Below are 19804 nucleotides of genomic sequence, written 5' to 3'. Positions count from 1 at the left end.
AATAAAAAAAATAGGTCAAAACACGTAAAACTGATGCACAGATAAAAAAAAAAATCACACACTCAAACCCTTCTGTACTTTCTTCATTGGTGGGTTTCAAACAAGACGAAAAACGCTTACTTGAACATATTCTTTCGTGTGTAGACGGGAGGGATCTCGTCCTGCAGAGCCACAAAAATGTCAAAATAGCGATGTTTTTTTTTTTTTTTACAGCAAAGGAGACAGCACAAGGGCACACAAAAAAAGGAAACAATAAAAAAAAGCCCGCTACTCGCTACTCCTGTAAAGAATCCGAAGAAGATTATAAATAGTACCTACAAAATCAATTCCCGCCAGGTTATAAGCCCTTCAATTGATACCGTCCTAGAAGTTCTATCCTTTTTTTCTCTCTACTCACGTTATGGCCGCAGCACGTTCTCAATATAACAATGTACTCTTCAGGCGTCTGCATTTGACGGGCATAATAACTTTCCGCGCTACACATTTTCTTTATAATACCAATTTTTTGATAGGTTTTATATATTTTTTTTTTCCTATGTGCGTGCGGTTGTGTGCATTCTTTTTCTTTGTAACCATTTGCTAATAGCTTTAACATATTTTTTTTCTGTGTGTGTGTGTGTGTGTGTGTGTGTGTGTGTGTGTGTGTGTGTGCCTGCTTCCAGTGGCGGATCCGGGGGGGGGGAGGCACCTGGTCACGTGCTCCCCCTTATATAAAATATTATAATATTTAATAACGGAATTAATTAATTATTATTATTATTATTATTATTATTATTATTATTATTATTATTATTATTATTATTATTATTATTATTATTATCATTATTATTAAAATGCATAAATGAATCTTTATCTTCTAGTTCGCGTTAACATGTCTTTTAAAGCTAAAAAGAAGAAAAAATACGTGAAATACTCTCCCAGAACAAGTATCTACACTACAGTTTATCACGCTCTGCGAGTTTCGCCTCGCTGACTTGTCTAGTACGCGTTTCGGGCGGGTACTGGACAAGGGGGAGAGACTCAGAGAGCTGCGGCTGGTCGCTGTTGATGTACAAAGACTATGATCTAATTCTGGGCCTGGATGATTTACATGATTATGTCACTGAATTCAGAATGTGGAGATCACCGCCATCTTCAATCTGTCACAACAACAAAACAAAGTCCCGAAAGACTGGAAACAAGCGAACGTAACACCGATCTACAAAAAGGGAGACAAAAGCGTGGCCCTAAATTACAGACCAATCAGCTTGACCTCAGTGGCGGGAAAAATCCTCGAGAAGATCATCTGAGACAAACTCGTTAGGTTCCTTGAAGACAACAACATCATTTCCGATGCTCAGCACGGTTTCAGGAATAAGCGCTCATACTTAACCAATTTATTGGACTTCTTCCAAGGCATCTATGAAAACTGGGAAATCATATCCCCAGTGGTATTATATATATCGACTTTCAAAAAGCCTTTGACAAAGTGCCACACGAAAGACTCCTCAAGAAACTCAAGTCAGCGGTATTAGGCGACAATCTGACAGCGTGGATCAAAGACTGGCTCACTGGAAGAAAACATCGAGTTGTACTCAACGGACAGGCCTCCGAGTGGCTCCCGGTCACAAGTGGAGTGCCACAGGGGTCAATGCTGGGACCCATACTCTTCATCAAATATATCAACGACCTAGAACTAGGATTAAAATCCAATCTTTCCAAATTTGCCGACGACACAAAGGTGGGTGGGAAGGCCCTCACGATGGCAGACTGCGAAATTATCCAGAGAGACCTGGACCAGATCACTCGGTGGTCAGAAAAATGGCAGATGTCCTTCAACACTACCAAATGTAAAGTAATGCATATCGGATCCAGAAACAGCAACCACACATACCACATGGGTGGCGAACCACTACATGTAGTGCAAGAGGAAAGAGACCTCGGGGTCACCATCAGCAGTGACTTGAAACAAACAAAACACTGCAAGTCCGCCTGTAAGAAAGCCAATACAATGCTTGGGTTCATAGCGAGGAACTTCGAATACAAGACGCCGAGAGGTATGTTATCATTGTATAATTCGCTGGTAAGCCCCCACCTGGAATACGCCGTGCAATTCTGGTCTCCATATTACAGGAAAGCCATTGAATTACTTGAGAGAGTACAGCGCCGCGCCACGAAGATGATACCACCACTGAGGACGAAGCCCTACGAAGAACGACTCGAGCGACTCAAACTCTTCACGCTGGAAAAGAGATGACTGCGGGGAGACATGATACAAGTCTTTAAGTACCTGAACAAGCTCAGCAACGTTGATCACTCCAAACTCTTCACGCTACAAACTAACCTGAGAACAAGAAACAACGGAAAAACAATTCAAGCAAAGCGATGCAATACCGACATCGGCAGGAGTTATTTCTCGAATAGAGTTGTTCGCCACTGGAACAGCCTTCCTGCGAAAGTGGTTAGCGCAGAGACCATCAACTCCTTCAAGAAACGCATTGATCGCCACTTTGCTGCATCGGGAGTGAACTGAACGTATCCAAGAGTAGGTACACAAGTGCTTTAATCCTTCCCTGCATGCCACTCCTGTGGCAAACGGATTGATTAAATCACTGAAAGCAGGCAGCCTAGTATTTAGCCAACAGGCTTTCTGCTGCCTGCTAGTCCATGTTTCTGTTCTTAAAAGCTCCTTGCCAAATACTGTACTTGATACATATGAGCAGTGCTCACAAAATTATCCTGTTACAAAGAAATTATTACTTATTTATGCCACTTTGCCCATTCCATCTGCTACAGCTGAACGAAGTTTTTCTACACTTAAACATATATAAAATCGTACAGACGGTCAACTATGGGTGAGGAGAGATTGAATGGGCTTTCAAAATTATACGTTCACCGTGAACTGACCAACGGTGATCTAATTGAAAATTTTGTTACGGCTGTCACTGATATATAAAATTAAGTGCCCCCCCCAAAAAATTATTTTCTAGATCCGCCACTGCCTGCTTCTGTGTGTGTGTGTGTGTGTGTGAGAGGAGAGAGAGAGCATTATTACAGTGCACTCTGAACCCAGCACAACAATCCCGTAATAGTAAATCCCTCCCCCACGGTCACTGTTTGCAGGCACACGCCCCCTCCGACACGGCCTCGCCACGCCTTTCCCGCGCCCCCCTGAGCCTCACCAGCGTGTCTCTCCGCAGGTCTCAGGGCGGGGATGTGATGGGCGGCGGGCGGTCCAGCAGTAGCGAGGGTGGCGAGGAGCGACGCAAGCCACACGCCCTGCCGCCCCTCGCCCAGAAGCCCCGCACCCCGGCCATTGCGGTAAGTGGGGGGGAGGGGATCTCTCTCTCTCTCTCTCTCTCTCACACACACACACACACACACACACACACACACACACACACACACACACACACACACACACACACCATTTTTCTAACCTCGTCGTCACCTATTTTTCCATTTTGAAACTTGACAACTCCCCTCCACTTTTATCCCTCCCTTCTACACCCTATTAATTCTTCTTGTTCATACTCAGTTCATTTTCACACACACACACACACACACACACACACACACACACACACACACACACACACACACACACACACACACACACACACACACACACTGTAAAGCATTATCCTGATTGAACATTAAACTTATTTTTGTTTTTTTCATATACTCTAATTTACTCAAACAGATAGCAGCTGCAATGTTATTTTTAAGGTGTGCTAACTATCATTAATTTGGATATTATTATTATTATTGTTATTATTATTATTATTATTATTATTATTATTATTATTATTACATTATTATTATTACTATTACTATTATCATCACCAATACTGCAGTAGCACAAGTATAATAGTATTAGTAATAGTAGTTGCAGGAGTAGCAGTTGTAGTAATAGTACATAGTTTTATTATAATCATTTTTTTTCATTACTTCATCATCATCATCATGAAACATTGCTGCTCCTCATCAGCCTCTTCCCTCAGGCGAGTCCGCTGGAAAATGAGTTAGCGTCACACTTCATTGGGTCGCCACCGCCATCAGGGCTTCGGCGGAGTGACTGCGGCTACGGCCTCAGTGTGGACAGTGTGGGGGAGGAGGAGGGCAGCGGTGGTGAGGAGGAGCGCACTGTTTACCGCCCCACTGACCCCTCACTGGAGGCCTCGCAGCCCAAGATCACCCTCAACACCGCCCCCCGCCGAGGCTCGCCTCCCCCGCCACATGCCATTGTGTCCGCTGAGAATATCACCTCCACCCCCACCTCTGCCATCTCCCTCCGGTGCCTGGCCTCTGCTGCCACTGAGACTCTTGCCCTCCATCAAGCCCTCACGCCCCCCCCAAAGCTGGTCACCTACCGGGCCCAAGGTGGGGCCGACGCCGTCCAGGTAAAGCACAATATGCCTGGCCTTGGCGCCACCTCTCTCAGACACAACTCAAGGCATAAACCTCTTGCTCAAACACTAAGACTGAATAAGTAATTTCATCCTTGCCCCACCAAATACACAAAAAATGTTTCCCTGAAGGGACTTAAAAGAATATCATCTTCTTCAACACTCCCTAACATAATCTTTGCTAGTTATACATAAACCTTGTGGTAATCAAATAACTCTTCCTATAAGTTACATAACCTTCCTTTCATTAATGCAAAAGTTTCACTTTTCTTTTTCTTCCTTCTCAAAAAGTGCTTACTTCACATACCCAGAAGTTTCACTTCCTCTCCTTCCATCCCTATGCAGGAATGGGTGCCAGATGAGGACGGTGGTTTGGCTACACCCCCCCGCAAGTGCTCCTCTCCTTCCATCCGGGACCTGCCCTCCCCCCTCCTGGGCCGCAGTGCCCTTGGCAGCCGCCCACCTCCACCACTTCAATCTACCCGAAGAACCAGGTCGATGGTTAAACTTTCACCCATCCACAAATCGTCCTAATCTGCCTTCAATACTCCAGCAACAGTGCTTTGTTCATTTTTTTTATATATATTGTGTATTCTTAAAAACTTTGAAACTTGGCAGTTGTGCCTTGTTATTTTGAGCCACACTGGACTGTGGAGGTCTGAACTAGGATACTAAGGTAAAGATGAAGTTGTGGGCCTACTTTATAGCCACGTGTTGCATCAGCACTTATTTCCGTCACCTCAGCCCTTGATCCTGAGATGGGTAGGAATCTATTACCTCAGGACACTGGGCCAGTGTATCATCTGGGTTACCGTAGTTTATCTTCACCAGATTTCCCGAGGGACCCATTTACTGATCAGCTTGAAAGGGAGGAAGAACGGGCCAGAATGGGATCGAACCCAGTCCTGTGGATTCATAACTAAGCATGCCAGTCACTGCACCGCAGAGGTGAACAAAGATGGGTTAAAGTAAATTTAGTCAGGCTGGAGATGGGTGACCTCTGCTGCCAGAAGACTGTAAACTTCCATGTAACCTCCACTGTTGTAAAGCACCCCTGCCATTTCAGCAATTCTTGGAGGTCATTTTTCAGTTTAGCTACTAGAAATTGTTCCTTCAACTTGCTTTTCATGTTGCCTCTTAATACAGCTGCTGTGAGCTCTGGGATCTTCACCATTATTTCATGGAGAGTACAGTCAGTCCTGTAGCCCTGCAATACTCACTGGGTTTGTCTTTGAACGTGTTTCGTTGTGAAGCTTATAAATCAACTGTAGCGCATGTTTGTGAGTCACAGAAAATTAGTTCTGTTACTTATCTCGTCGAAAAGATCAAAGAAATTTCTACTATAAAATGTATTTTGCATTGTTATATACTGTGTAACAAAAAACCTTGGCAGAAATTTATAGCTTAAAAGATATTACTTATTTTGATAGTAATCATCATTGTAAAGCACTATTTTCTACGTGAATATGACTGTGTCGTTCATGTGTGTGTCAAATGTACTGAATGTTACCTCGTGTTATGGATCAACTAGTATAAACTACATACAGGAACGTTCCAGCATCGTCAACTTTTCCAGAAACTGTCCCATCCCTAAAAGCATGCCACCGACAACCATCCTGCCACATTGACATAAGATTTCCAGTTGCTTTTCTTTTGAAGCTTTAACTGTGTTACATGAAGTTGTCTGTATTTGTGAGATTGTTATGGGAATATATGCAAGATGAAGTGTGAATTTATAGAACAGTGACTGTGATCATTAGCATGCTGGTATTTTCAGAGCCTGACGGCAACAGTCATAGCACACCTCATGAACCTCGTCCAGGACCAAGAGAAAAAAGGAGAGGAGAGAGACTGACTCAGCGGTTATAGGATTCCATGAGACTAGTCAGTGAAATGTGCTACGAGTTTTGTAGTAATAGCAATAGTAGTTGTAGTAAAAGGGTCGTAGTGATGGAAGTGGTGGGTGTAGTAATGGAACAAGCTGTAGTGCTGGTGGTAGTTTTGGCAGTAATGTTGGTGATGGCAGCCACATAAAATAAGTCGCTAATGCCTGATAACAATTATATAGATTTTTCATGCTTTAATCAATACTTCATATTAATGTTTCATGCAAGATGGAAGAAAAACAAAAAAAGCAATGTTCAAGATACCTTCAGTAGTTATTGATTGTGGTGATGCACATTACATTCAGCAAAGTGTTTTTTTTTTTTTTTTTTTTTTTTTTTTTTCAACGAGTCATGTGTCAGTTTTAGCGGTGAAAAAGAATCATGCCTCACAGAGCTGATTGCATAAAAATGAACATCTATGATATTAACAATATGATGATGATTGGTTGTAGTCGCAGTAGTAGTAGATCATTGTTGTTATTATTTTTATCCTTATCATCATTATTATTATTATTATTATTATTATTATTATTATTATTATTATTATTATTATTATTATTATTATTATTATTATTATTATTATTATTATTATTATTATTATTATTATCATTGTCATTTCTATTCATACTATTCATGCTATTACTACTGTCAATTATGGGAAAGTTTCTAGGACTCGTGCTGCAGTCTGTTTAGATTCTGCAGGATTATCATGAAGGATGTTGATTATCAGAAGTTTAGAATTTTCTTTTTCTTTTTCTTCTTGGAGAGGAGAGGAGATATAATGATTTCCAAGGAGTCGCTGCTTTGAATTCAGACTGGAACTGGTTTGGTTGTTTTGAACGCTGGAAGAGAGGGTTGTTTTCTACCAGGGCTGAGCTGTTTTGTGTCTTAAGGTCCTTTGATCTCTTGGCACGAGCTGTGGACTTTCAGGCTATAGCAAATGTTATCTGTTTGATTTTTTTTTTATAACAAGGAGACGGTGGGACTGAACTGTATTTGTTCAATAATTTGCTGCTCTTTGGACTTGCCATTGATCTTGAGCTGCAAACTTTGTTAGGAAGCAATTAAATATTTTGGCAGAGCTGTTTTGAACTTGTGTTTGAAGTTTTAAAGTTCAGGGACAAGTTATTTTGAATTCCATAGTTGACTTACAACAGTTTAGTGGATGATCTATTCATGACTACCTTTTATGGTAAAAGACACAAACCAAAGGCAAGACAATAATGTAAAGAACAAGCTGCTTCAAAAAGAATACAGGAGCCTCACATCTGTGTTATGGCTGCACAGAGCCCTTCATGATAACATGGTGAAATCATATATGCCTGCAGTTTTGCTGTGAATAAAATACATAAGATTGACTTGGGTGTGCATGAATATGTTAATTTCATTCATATCTCACTCTAAAAAAAAAATTACGTCAGCAGTTCAGACTGTGATAATATAGATTAAAGCATTTTCTTTAAAATTCTTCACTTGACATGCTGGCAGGCAAGACACCCAGGTGCCACGAACATCCACAATCCAAACAGAACCGTGACTGTAATTACATTGATTTTAGATAACAAATAATAGTGCATTATTCATGGGGGGAGGAGAGAAAGAGAGAGAATTACTCCAATTTGTGAACAGACATTTTAAATGTTTATGCTCATTCAGATGCTGGATTTATGTATGAATGTAGAGATTCATGCATGCATGTATGTATGTATGTGTGTATGAATGTATGCATGCCAGTAATGTACCCTATTCATATATGCATGCATGTACTATGTATGTATCCATGTAAGTATATGTGTGTGTATGCATTATGTAATGTATATATGTATTGGATTCTTCAGTACCAATTAAAAAATGCCAGCATTGATGTGCAGACATAGTGGGCTTAGGAAGGGAAGGACGAGAGCTGATTAAATTATAACCACTGCAGAAACCACTAGTGTTGCAGACTAATATGCCTCACAGTACTTGAAAACCAAGGCCAGTACAGGCAAAATGAGCAAGACTATTCATCACCAAAGCTGCGACTTTGTGTGAGTCTGCGTGTGTCGAGCACGAAAAAGTGGAGAGAGAAATGTATCATGCTGTAAAATTAATAAATATCTGTACACATGTTTATGATTCCCATACTTGCCAAAAATGGAATTTGCTTTTAAACAATTTTATAATACTTTAATTAACTGGATCGTGAATATTGGAGTGACTGTGGAGGAATGAATGAATGGTTGTGACGGAAAGGAGAAAGGTTCATCATGATGTAAGAACTGCATACTGTTATCATTACCTGTCCTGCTAGCATATGATTAATATAATGAAGTAGAGTAAATCTTTAGTAGGTGCAGCAAAGGAAAGAACCAGATATAAACATGTACTACAGAGCAACTCAGAAGCGAAACTAAGTTTACAAACATTGGTTATGGCTTGTGGTAATGCCCTGGGGTGTTTGGTGTTTGCTGTATTCCATCCTGGGAGCCATTTAGTAATGTAAATATGGCTGGCTGTGTCCATAGAGTTTTCCGCGTCACTGCTTAGGTAACATTCCACTAGTGGCTATAGTCTTAGGCTTTGGAAAACAATCTAGTGGAAATATTGCTGAAAAAACTTATGCTGACCAGTCTGATGATGTTAAATGTTGCAGGAGATATCCCAAGACTGTTATGAACCTATATGTTAACAGTTTGTATATAACTTACAATTTGCTACATAGGCTCCAGAAAGCTGTTTGAAACTTTGCTTAGGAAATTGCAATGTTGTTTTGTTAATAAATATGAACATTTAGAGAGCAAGTAGTGGTGCTGCTACTACTGCTACAGTTGCTGCTACATGTGCTACTGCTATAGATAAAAAAAAAAACAGCAACTGCTACTACTGTGACTCCTACTACTACTACTACTACTACTACTACTACTACTACTACTACTACTACTACTACTACTACTACTACTACTACTACTACTACTACTACTACTACTACTACTACTACTACTACTACTACTACTACTACTACTACTCTATTACTACTACTACTACTACTACTACTACTACTACTACTACTACTACTACTACTACTACTACTACTACTACTACTACTACTACTACTGCTACTGCTACTGCTACTACTACTACTACTACTGCTACTACTACTTTTATTACTGCTTCTGCTGCTGCTGGTCCTGCTTTAGTTACAGCACTGAGATCACTAATATCACACTAACAGCAACATTGACAGCTGCCACAGCAATAGTAGTAGTGGTAGTGGTAGTAGTAGTAATCATAGTTGTAGTAGTTGTAATAGTTGTCATGGTTGCTATTGTAGCAGTAGCCCATAATTATGATGGTTGTAGTAGTAACAGTGGTTCAAGAAGTAGTATTAGTAAAAGTGGTAGAAGTAGACTTAAGTAGTAGTAGTTGGTCAGTTCAACAAGATAAAATTTCTGGAAATATCTTGCTACATTTAGCTCTAGCAAACTGATTAGTATACATAGGATACATATGTATCCACTGGTGATTTTGCCTTCCTAAGTGATTCTTGCTCATCCTGTCTTTAGTGTCTTTTTTTTTTTTTTTTTTTTTTTTTTTTTTTTTAACCTTCGACATTTCAAAAGCTTTTGATTATTTTAAAAATTTTAGCTTTTTGAACTTTCTTTTTTCTAATTTTCTCTCTGTACTTGCGTCTGTTGCTACCAAAACAGAGGTTACGGTTATCCCAAATCAATAACTATATATATTATAGTGATGTTCCTCAAGCCTTTCTCTATCATCCACTCTCTATTATCAATTAAATTAACCTGTCTTGATAATGTATAGAACACACGTGTGACAAACTTCATTCAATGACATCTCTCCTGTGGCTTTTGCAATACAACTTTTAACAATCCTCTTTATCTTCCATCCTTGGCAGTCCATTTACTTCCATCTCCCATAACACCCGTGTGTTTCAGACATTTTTACTTGTTCAGCAAATTTTTCACCCAGTGTAGTGTTTCCACTTGGCTCTGTGCGGGGGACTGCACCTACTTTATGCCCTTTAAATCTGGGCCAATAATTGTCTTCTTTTTACAACTTACCCATTACTCTGTCATGATGATACTGTGATAGTTATAATCTCTTGCTTTTTTTTTTACAGTAAAGGAAGCAGTTCAACGCAAAAAAAAAAAAAATTAATGAAAAAAAGCCTGCTACTCACTGCACCTACCAAGTGTCAAGAGGAGTGGCCGAAAGATTGGTCAATTTCGGGAGGAGAGGTGTCCTGATACCCTCCTCTTGAAAGAGTTCAGGAGGCAGGAGGAAATACAGATGAAGGAAGATTGTTCCAGAGTTTACCAGCATGAGGGATGAAGAGTGAAATGCTGGTTAACTCGTGCATAAGGGATTTGGACAGTAAAGGGATGAGTTTGAGTAGAAAGTCGTGTGTGGCGAGGCCGCGGGAGGGGGGGAGGCATGCAGTTAGCAAGTTCAGAAGAGCAGTCAGTGTGAAAATATCGATAGAAGATAGAAAGAGAGGCAACATGGCGGCAGAATTTAAGAGGTAGAAGACTATCAGTAAGAGGAGGAGAGCTGATGAGACGAAGAGCCTTAGACTCCACTCTGTCCAGGAGAGCTGTGTGAGTGGAGCCCCCCACACGTGAGATGCATACTCCATACGAGGGCGGACAAGGCCCCTGTATATGGATAGCAACTGTGCGGAGGAGAAGAACTGGCGGAGATGATACACCTCGAGGAAGCTGATTTACTGAGAGAGGAGATGTGAAGTTTCCAGTTAAAATTTTGAGTTAAGGATAGACCGAGGATATTTAGTGTTGAAGAAGGTGACAGTTGAGTGTTCTTGAAGAATAGGGGATAGGTGTTTGGAAGATTGTGTCGAGCTGATATATGGAGAAATTGGGTTTTTGAGGCATTGAAGGACACGAGGTTCCTTTTACCCCAATCGGAAATGATATCAAGGTCTGAGGTTAAGCGCTCTGCAGCCTCCAGTCTGGAGTCTTGTAATTCCTGTTGAGAGGGTCTTCTGTTGAAAGAAGTTGAAAAATGCAGAGTGGAGTCGTCAGCGTATGAATGGATAGGACAGTTTGTTATGGAAAGAAGATCATTGATGAATAACAGGAAGAGAGTGGATGATAGGACAGAGCCCTGTGGAATACCACTGTTGGTAGGTTTAGGGGAAAAACAGTGACTGTCTACCACAGCGGAGATAGAACAACCAGAAAGGAAACTGGAGATAAAGGAACAAAGAGAAGGATAGAAACCGTAAGAGGTCAGTTTAAAAAAGCAAAGACTTGTGCCAGACTCTATTGCTAGGATGTCTTTTATTCAGAGGTGGGCAAGTGCGGTACTTAGTGCGGTAGTACTGCATCACAAAAAAGTACCGCACTACCACAAAATTTCTGAAAATACCACACTACCGCGACCGCACTAAAAAATCCTGTGATACTTTTTTGTAGTACTTTGAAAACTATCGAAGACGACATTTGCAGCGTGGCATACTCACAGAAATGTTTTTTTTTTACAGTGAATCGGACTCAATCAGTCAATCGGTATCAGTCATCAGAATCAGTGATTCAGTCATTCTGACTTTTCAGTTATTGCTCAAAATTAAATACTAGATAGACAGACTAAACTACTACACTGCGAGTCTTCTTTAACCTGCGCGGTGCCGGCCAATTTTTCATTGTACTATTTTAAGCATGTTTTCTTTGTTTGGATAGCCAGGATATGCACTGAAGTATTTTTTATTTTGACTACCGCTACCACACACCGTGTACCGCACTGGGAAAGAAAAAAATGGGACCGCACTACCACAACCGTACTACTCCAGAAAAAGTACCTCACTACCACAACCACACTACTAACTTTTCAGTACCGCGCCCACCTCTGCTTTTATTCAGGTTTGGTTTCTGTAGGCTTCACTGTGAAATTTTTGTATATAGAAATGGTAAAGCAAGAGTTTGATTATTTTATATTATGTTAATGGGTTATACCACATTTTCAGTGTTGTTTCACTTGATGTTCTCAGCCGTTTTCAGCAAAACTAGACTAATTGTTGTTCAGATCCAGTTTGATGGCTGAGGGAGCCACCGTCAGTAGGGCTGAGTGAAAACCTTGGTATACATGATCTGGATATATTTCCAGATATTTTGTGTGATTATGGTGAACAAGAAGGAAAAAGAATATTTCACATTAGCCATGTTTGTTTTTATTGTTAATTATTGACACTGGCAATATAAAATTTTCTTATATTAATTTATATACATGTATTTACATATAAATTTGAGTGTGTAAATTTAAGTATATATTAGCTATCACTTAATCTTTATACAGAATACATACATTGTAGCCATATTAAGGATACAAACATTGAGTTATATGTAGTCAAAACTGTGCAGGTATAGTGAAGCACCAGAATTGTGCAGGTATATTGAAGCTCCAGACTCACCAATTTTGAAATTTACAAAATGTCAGTATTGGCTCAGTGATGCTGTCATTAAAGTAATTATTCACAATGGGAAGCACTGGGTGCTTATAATGAACAAACAGTGTGTGTGTGTGTATTCTCTCTCTCTCTCTCTCTCTCTCTCTCTCTCTCTCTCTCTCTCTCTCTCTCTCTCTCTCTCTCTCTCTCTCTCTCTCTCTCTCTCTCTCTCTCTCTCTCTCTCAGTATTTTTTCCTAAATAAAGTTATGAAAGTCCAGTTTCAAATTAAGAAATTTCACATACTGATTTGTTTAAAACAAAACCATGCAAATTTCAGACTGAATTCCTCTCAGTGCATTGACTAGACTACAATATCTATATAAAATTCATATTTTGTTTATCTGATGGCTACACATTTTATAAAACCATTAATAATTGTGCATAGTGCATTAAAAAGTTCTGTTACATACATATTTGCTAATATGTTTTCAAATAATTTGCAAGCTATGTATAATATATACAAAACCCTGAAACAAGTATGTCAATCACTGAAACATACAAAGCACTTTCCCGAAGTGGGTCTGTCAAACAACTTACTCATCAGCAGTAATGAACTCAGACCTTCAGAAAAACATCACTTCACGTAATAAACTTTTAGATAAGTTTAATACATAAAACTATAGTTAAAGTAATATCAATGCCAGATATGTCATAGATTTGTAAAGGAAGGCTCTGGGTTACCCCCAACAAAATTTTATTTTCTTTGACTTGCCTGAAGGTAATCAGATAAAATAATGCTTGGTAACACTGGACCTTGATCAAATGAGTAATGGATTGTGCCTAGACTGATATAATCTTTTTTTTCTATTAAACTTTGGTCATTCCTGCAAATAGTAAGGGAGAGCAGTTACGATTCAGACAGTGGGTTGGTTCGGACATCACAATTATTATAAAACATATGGGACTGAGGGTTGTAAGAGCTTGTGTGAAGGTGCAAAACTTTAAGGGCATTGTTCTTTTTAATGCAGGTTATTTTTTTTTTTTCACCTCCTACCTATATGATACTTTTAGGTTGTATCATAAGTTTTCATTTAAAAAATATGGCAAGTAGTGGATTGTGCATTATTATGACGAAGCAGCGATACACGGCAAAGGCATTGCCATAGAACACGAATGCTTAGCTCTCGTACTGGAAGTGGAGTGTGACCAGACATTCATTTTTATAGATATAGAATGATTCGAACGTTGATTTTTCATGATTTTTATTAATTTTGTACCAGTTAAAATGATATTTCATCATAGTTTTCCTTTTTTGTTTTTTCCTATAAATATTGAAAAGATAATTTTGTACTTATACAAATATCTTGGAATTGATCATTTCTTCTTAATTAGCTAATCCACCTTAAGTTATGTTAAGGTTGTGCCGAGTAATAGAAGTGTCCGAACCATTACCACGGGTAAGGATGGTTTGTACAATTCAGAAACTTGTGTTTCATCATCCACTGCAAAATACTGGAAGTAGCTACAAGTGTGATATTAACAAACTAAAGAGTCAAATGATGAAGGAACATTTTGAGATCAATAAAATTATACTGATGCTAAAAAAATTATAAAAATTTATTTTTTTTAAAAGTGGCTGAATCATCACTGCTCTACCCTACAGCTTCACTGATTTTGTCTTTGATCTATAAATGTAAATTTGCTATAAAAATGAAATGTACATACAGTGGAACATTATCAAGAGAGTACTTCTTTTAAAGCAGGTAAATAATCATTACTCCATGCCAAATTAATTATTTTACATTGTCTGCACTTAATTACAACAGACTTTAAAACTGTGTCTGGAGCAATGATCATTGAAACTATTTACATGTTAAACATAATTGTACACCTAATGTACAGTAACCCTGGGCTTATTAACTCTGTCTCTTATCATCCTCAGCACCAGTGGGAAACAGAGGAAGCACGATGGACCAGGACTCTGCCTCAGCACATCAGTGCATTCTTCAGCCACTGGAAAAGAAGAACATACTTTAGTATATATATCTGGCAGCCCCTTTCCCTTTCCACAATGACTGGTCCACAACTCTGCCTAATACCCAGTTCATGAGTACTGGAACGTGACAGGGCAAGTGTAGTATGGCGACGGCCTGATGAGCGAGCCTCCCATAATCCATTCAGCGAATGGGGTACCTCTTTGGCCAACTCAGTAAGGAGTGGCTCTCCCGTCACGCTGGTCGCGGGTTCAATCCCAGGCAGCCGGGGAATACCCTCTCCTTGTTGTGATTAATTTCTCGTGTGTTTCGATATATGCAGAGGATGTGTGGGACCGAGAGAGTAATAGAAAAAGAGAGTAGAAAATCTCTTCATTAAACAGGGACACATTTCTACCTCACTCCCGTGTTTACGGGAAAGAAGCTGGACATGGCCTCCTCATACACACAGTTCACAGCACTTTCAGTCCCAGAGTACAGGCCAGTCAATAGATCAACATTTAAAGCAGAAATCCGACAGTCACAAAAGATCCAAGGGTGATGTACTGAATCAGACTCCTTGAGATCAACATAAGCTGCAGGCATCTCCTGTTGAAGCTCATGTCCACCAGTACACAAAGTGCTCGGATACAGTCAATAGTCAACTTGCCAGTCATGGACCCAGGCTGCTCAAGTCTCTGCAGTTTCAGCAGGTGCCTGCAAATACCCAAGATTAACAGAGGGGCAAGCATTTTGCCTGGTGCATCTATTGTTTATGCAGATATGCAATTAACTACTGAAACTGCATAGATCTAAATAGCTTGGAATCACACCTGGTAAGTTGTCAACTGGCCATATCCAAATGTTTCGTGTACTGGTGGATCACTAACCCAACTTTCAACTGGGAATGCTTGCAGTCTATGTTGATCTCAAGAAACATTTGATTCAGTACATTATGAGGCACTCTGGAGTCTCCTGTGCCTTTATTAGATTTAGGTAGAGTTGTGGACCAAAGTCATTGTGGATCATCTATTGGCAAAACCTGGGTCACTGAGCTTGTGTTTGCCAATGATGCAGTAATTCTCACTGAGCCATTGGAGGCCCTGATGATGGCTCCTGAGGTACTGTACAAGGAGGTGAAACCTTAAACCCTAAAGGTCTCCTTGGGCAACACAAAGGTACAGGTGTTTGGAGACTTACTGGATGAAATGCTGTAGTCTGTTTATACATGTGAAAAGGACATTGATATATTGAAAAGTTTCACAGACCTCAGTAGCATAGTGGAAAACAGAAGTGGGTCTTATCAAAGTTTTCCAGTTAAATGGCCTGGCCCACAGTGTTCTGGCATGATACCTGCACAGAAGGACAAAGACTTGGATCTTCAAGTCACTTATGCTCCCTGTCTTACTCTACTTAATAGTGACAGAGGCAAATTAATGCTATTGGCAGTGTATCTATGCAGAATCATAATGTATTGCTGGAATGCCTTAACCCCTTGACCATGGATTTCCTACAAGAAGACATCACCAAGCTACAGGAATAGAACAAAAAGTGGCTGCTACAATTCAATGAAGAAAAATGTAGTCATGCACCTTGGGAGGGGATATCCAGCATACCAATACCACATGGGAAACACTCCACTATCCACAACAAAGACAGAGAAAGACCTGGGAGTATATGCTACCAGGCTACCAGTGAAAACCAAATCCGTGCCAGTTACAGCGGACAGGTTAAATAAGTGATTTACTGTGTAACTGAATCAAGACCTCTATTACCTGCATATTCTGAGCAAAATGGCTATCTGGCATGCTACCCAGAGGTCAACCCCACTGACTTGGTTGTTACTGTAAGAGACAATTGCAAGTACAAGAGGCCAAGGGGATGACTTCATAGCTCATGACTTAAGTCAGTGGATCCTGCCATGAGGTATTTTGGCTGGGAAGGGGTTGTGAATGTTACTTAAGGGGCAGAAAGGTAAGCCATGACCACTCCATTTATTCAGCATCTCCTACACTCATGCTTGTATGCTGAATAATGTGAAAGCTACTAATATTTTATAACTCACCTCACCCAGAGTGAACTTCACTGAACCATTCTGAAGGGGATCCCGCTTCTCAAATATATCTGGAAAATGGACAAACCTCAGTGATATGGATTATGAATATTCATGTTAAGCAATTCACCTCCTTTGTTCAACTGTACCATCTTTCATTCATAATTCAACATTAGAATTTAGTATGGTAAACATCATATTGAGACAAAAAGGAAAAACGGGTCAAACACAATAACTGCCAATGAAGCCCACTAAAGGAGCTTGTTGAATGGCTGTGTTTAGGAGGCAGGTAATATTCACTAGTCAGCAGTATAAGTGATAAAGGACTGGTAACACTGGGCTTTTGTCTGTGTCTAATACATCAAATATACATAAAAGCCCATATTTTCAATAAAGGCTTCGGGGGCGGGTCATCTCATATGCCATTTAACTTGTACGAGGATGAACTGGACGGCCAACTTACTGAAGGCAACAGAGAGGTGAAGAATGGCGCTCACATAGTCGCCAAACCTTAGCGTGCCGTCCTTCCTCATGTAGCGCAGCACCAGTGTAGAGACGACCTCCGTGCTCAGCTGAAACCCTGGAAGCACACCACCACAATCAGTAAATACAAAATCTCAACATTTACTGCTTTTAACTACAGATAACCTGCAGACATTTATATTTTGTTTTAGGTAGACGAGTTGTGATTAAACAAAATTTGAACGCATCAACAACTCACCAACATCTTCCAGTGCATCTCGCAATCTTTCTGCCTTGAGAATTCCCGTTCTCTCCTTGGTGTGTGTCTTGAAGGCGTTTTGCCAGAACTTTAGACTAACCATGAGATCCTTGAAGTCTGAAAACCTCAGGCGTCCCGTGGTGGAACTCTGTATTATTGGTTAAGGAAGACTGAAACAAGAATCGGAAGCACATGTACTACAGGCAGCTTTTCTGGGTGAAGATAACTATGTGGAATGCTAGTAGAAGCTGATAACTGTGATGTTACATCAAGAACACTATATATCTATGATTTCTGGATTTTGTTTGATTGTAGGAGAGAAGGACTGACCTGCATAGTGCGGTTGTAATGAGTTAAATCAGACAAGGCTGAGCGTGTATGTAATGACTGTAGCAGAGGAGAGTTTGAAAGGAGTATTAAGAAGGAGACAAAAAGTTAGAGGGCTACAGTGCTATAAACTGAAAGATGAACAGAAAAGGAGTGAATTTAGATTCTATTAGCCTTACATGTGTTTCACAGAACAATAATTGTGATAAAAACTTCATCACTTCATTATGTTCCATGCTAACTATTCAGATGTAATTCTTTCCTAGAAATTTTACCAATGAACAGAATTTTACCATATTGGCTATCCTCCTCCTCATACCTCCCTCCACAAAGTGTTTTCATGACTAATATCATTCACTTATATTGAAACCAACTCATCCTCTTTTTCTATTGTGCTTACAGCTTCCAAATATTTATAAGATCGCCTCAAGCTTATCCACCTCATCATAGTCCTATTAATGCTGCCGAGACCCACACTATAGGCTACCTAAGAAATCATATACATAAAAATAAGAGATTGTGTTTGTTTACACGAACACTTCCATCAAAAAGGATACATCGAGGGCAAGGATCACTTGTCTGCAGATGTCCAAACTGGCACAGCTCTTGATGTAGTCTGAAAGGAAAGACATTGATATTGATGGTCATGTACTTTTGTTTTTACAACTGATCTTCTATATTTATATTTTCATAGTTATCCCACATTTTCAGCAACTAGATGCTTGTCTTACAGTACTCACTAGCAAATTTACATATATTCTCAAGAGTGCTAACCACAATATATCTTACTTGTTTTAATTACCCCTCCCTTACTTTTACTCATTCAAGTTGATAATACAGAGGAGCTGGTAAAATAACTTACCATTAGGAAGACAAGCCTCCAGTAATTCATGTAACTCAAAGGCGTTGACTGTGCGGTGCTCATCAGCAACTTGAAGGAACACAGCTTCATACTGCTGCAGGCTCTTGGCGTCCACAGAGCCCCGTGCCTTGATCACTGCAGGCTGTACAAGGGCTGAGGGAGAGTCCACCAGCCTGAAAGAGGGGTAGAATCGTCAGAATAAGCCATAAACTGAAAGGTCTGAAAGTATTTACCTATTTGTATTTACCCATTGGTAGCATACAGGGCATGAGTCTGGGGTGCATTGATTACTGATAATGTGTGACTTACTTGAGCTTTAGTGGTTTGGAGGAAAACACCCTGAGAGTGAAAGCAGATTCCTGGCCGGGCTCAAAGGTGGTGGGCAAAAGGATGTAACCGCCCTGCTCCAGCTGCACCCGCTCACACACCTGCCCAGGCGTAACACAGGGTAAGTAAATTGTCAAAACTTTAAAAAATTTCTACATCATTATAGAAGTGTTCACATCAAAAATAAGACTCGTAGTACTGTTATGTGCACGAGACACTAACCTGGCGACTGTTGGTGTACTGAGAGTTGACGAGGCTCTTGTGTTTCTTGAAGAAAGCTTTGCTGATGGAGTCTAGTCCATTCTTGGAGAGAGGATACGCGGTGAAGCCAACCACCTGAAACACACACTGGGTCTGAGATTACTGTGACCTCAAGATAATATGTTGACCCCCTGCAGTCTGTACTGTGTATTGCTTCAATGTTATTTTACAGAAGCATATCAGGGGGTTAAGTATTGATTTGAGGTATTCTACTCTAACAGCAACACAGAAATAAAGAATGACATTAATCCTGCCTACACAACTAACACATACATATCTATTTGAAGTAATCTGAAAAAATAGAAACATGAAAATCATTTGGTCTTGATAAAACAACTTTTTCCAATAATGATTGATTTTTGGTGGTATCAGGATTGGGCATCTTGTTTACTGTAACAATAACATGGCAGTACAATAAACTGTAACTTCCCTCTCCCACTCTGCCCCACTGATGCACAAAGCTCGGAATCATAATGCATATATATCATGTATTATCATAAATAAACAATGAAATGTAACCTTGTGGGATTTCTTATTTGTATGACAGTAGTGCCATATGCAAGAAACATCAACTTGAACTTTGAATAAGTTAATTCATA

General features: G+C 39.9%; 2 protein-coding genes across 15 annotated transcripts in view; one reads left to right on the top strand and one right to left on the bottom strand.

Annotated features, from left to right (window-relative positions):
- The window catches only part of LOC127007127 (uncharacterized), a 60757-nt gene extending 48769 nt beyond the window's left edge, over positions 1-11988 (top strand). For 5 of the 12 annotated variants that reach the window (XM_050877775.1, XM_050877769.1, XM_050877776.1 and 2 more), the window contains 4 exons: positions 3180-3300; positions 3984-4382; positions 4734-4882; positions 5535-8383. In XM_050877775.1, coding sequence (XP_050733732.1) covers positions 3199-3300; positions 3984-4382; positions 4734-4882; positions 5535-5796 — 912 coding nt within the window. In that variant the 5' untranslated portion in view covers positions 3180-3198 and the 3' untranslated portion in view covers positions 5797-8383. Of the gene's footprint in view, positions 1-3102; positions 3301-3983; positions 4383-4733; positions 8384-10397 lie in introns of those variants that run through there. The other 7 variants (XM_050877774.1, XM_050877773.1, XM_050877771.1 and 4 more) reach the window with 5 other exon arrangements.
- A 460-nt stretch (positions 11989-12448) lies between these two features.
- LOC127007125 (calpain-C-like) overlaps positions 12449-19804 on the bottom strand; it is a 57672-nt gene continuing 50316 nt past the window's right edge. For 2 of the 3 annotated variants that reach the window (XM_050877763.1, XM_050877764.1), the window contains exons 10-17: positions 19167-19280; positions 18927-19045; positions 18618-18790; positions 18313-18371; positions 17429-17576; positions 17171-17287; positions 16720-16778; positions 12449-14694 (exon numbers count right to left, since the gene is read on the bottom strand). In XM_050877763.1, the coding sequence (XP_050733720.1) occupies positions 14668-14694; positions 16720-16778; positions 17171-17287; positions 17429-17576; positions 18313-18371; positions 18618-18790; positions 18927-19045; positions 19167-19280 (816 nt within the window). In that variant the 3' untranslated portion in view covers positions 12449-14667. Of the gene's footprint in view, positions 14695-14720; positions 15372-16719; positions 16779-17170; positions 17288-17428; positions 17577-18312; positions 18372-18617; positions 18791-18926; positions 19046-19166; positions 19281-19804 lie in introns of those variants that run through there. The other variant, XM_050877765.1, reaches the window with a different exon arrangement.

This window comes from Eriocheir sinensis, chromosome 34 (assembly GCF_024679095.1).
Source record: "Eriocheir sinensis breed Jianghai 21 chromosome 34, ASM2467909v1, whole genome shotgun sequence".
Taxonomy (NCBI): domain Eukaryota; kingdom Metazoa; phylum Arthropoda; class Malacostraca; order Decapoda; family Varunidae; genus Eriocheir; species Eriocheir sinensis.
Note: the sequence above shows the minus strand (reverse complement) of the source record. Positions and strands in the feature narration are given on the sequence as shown.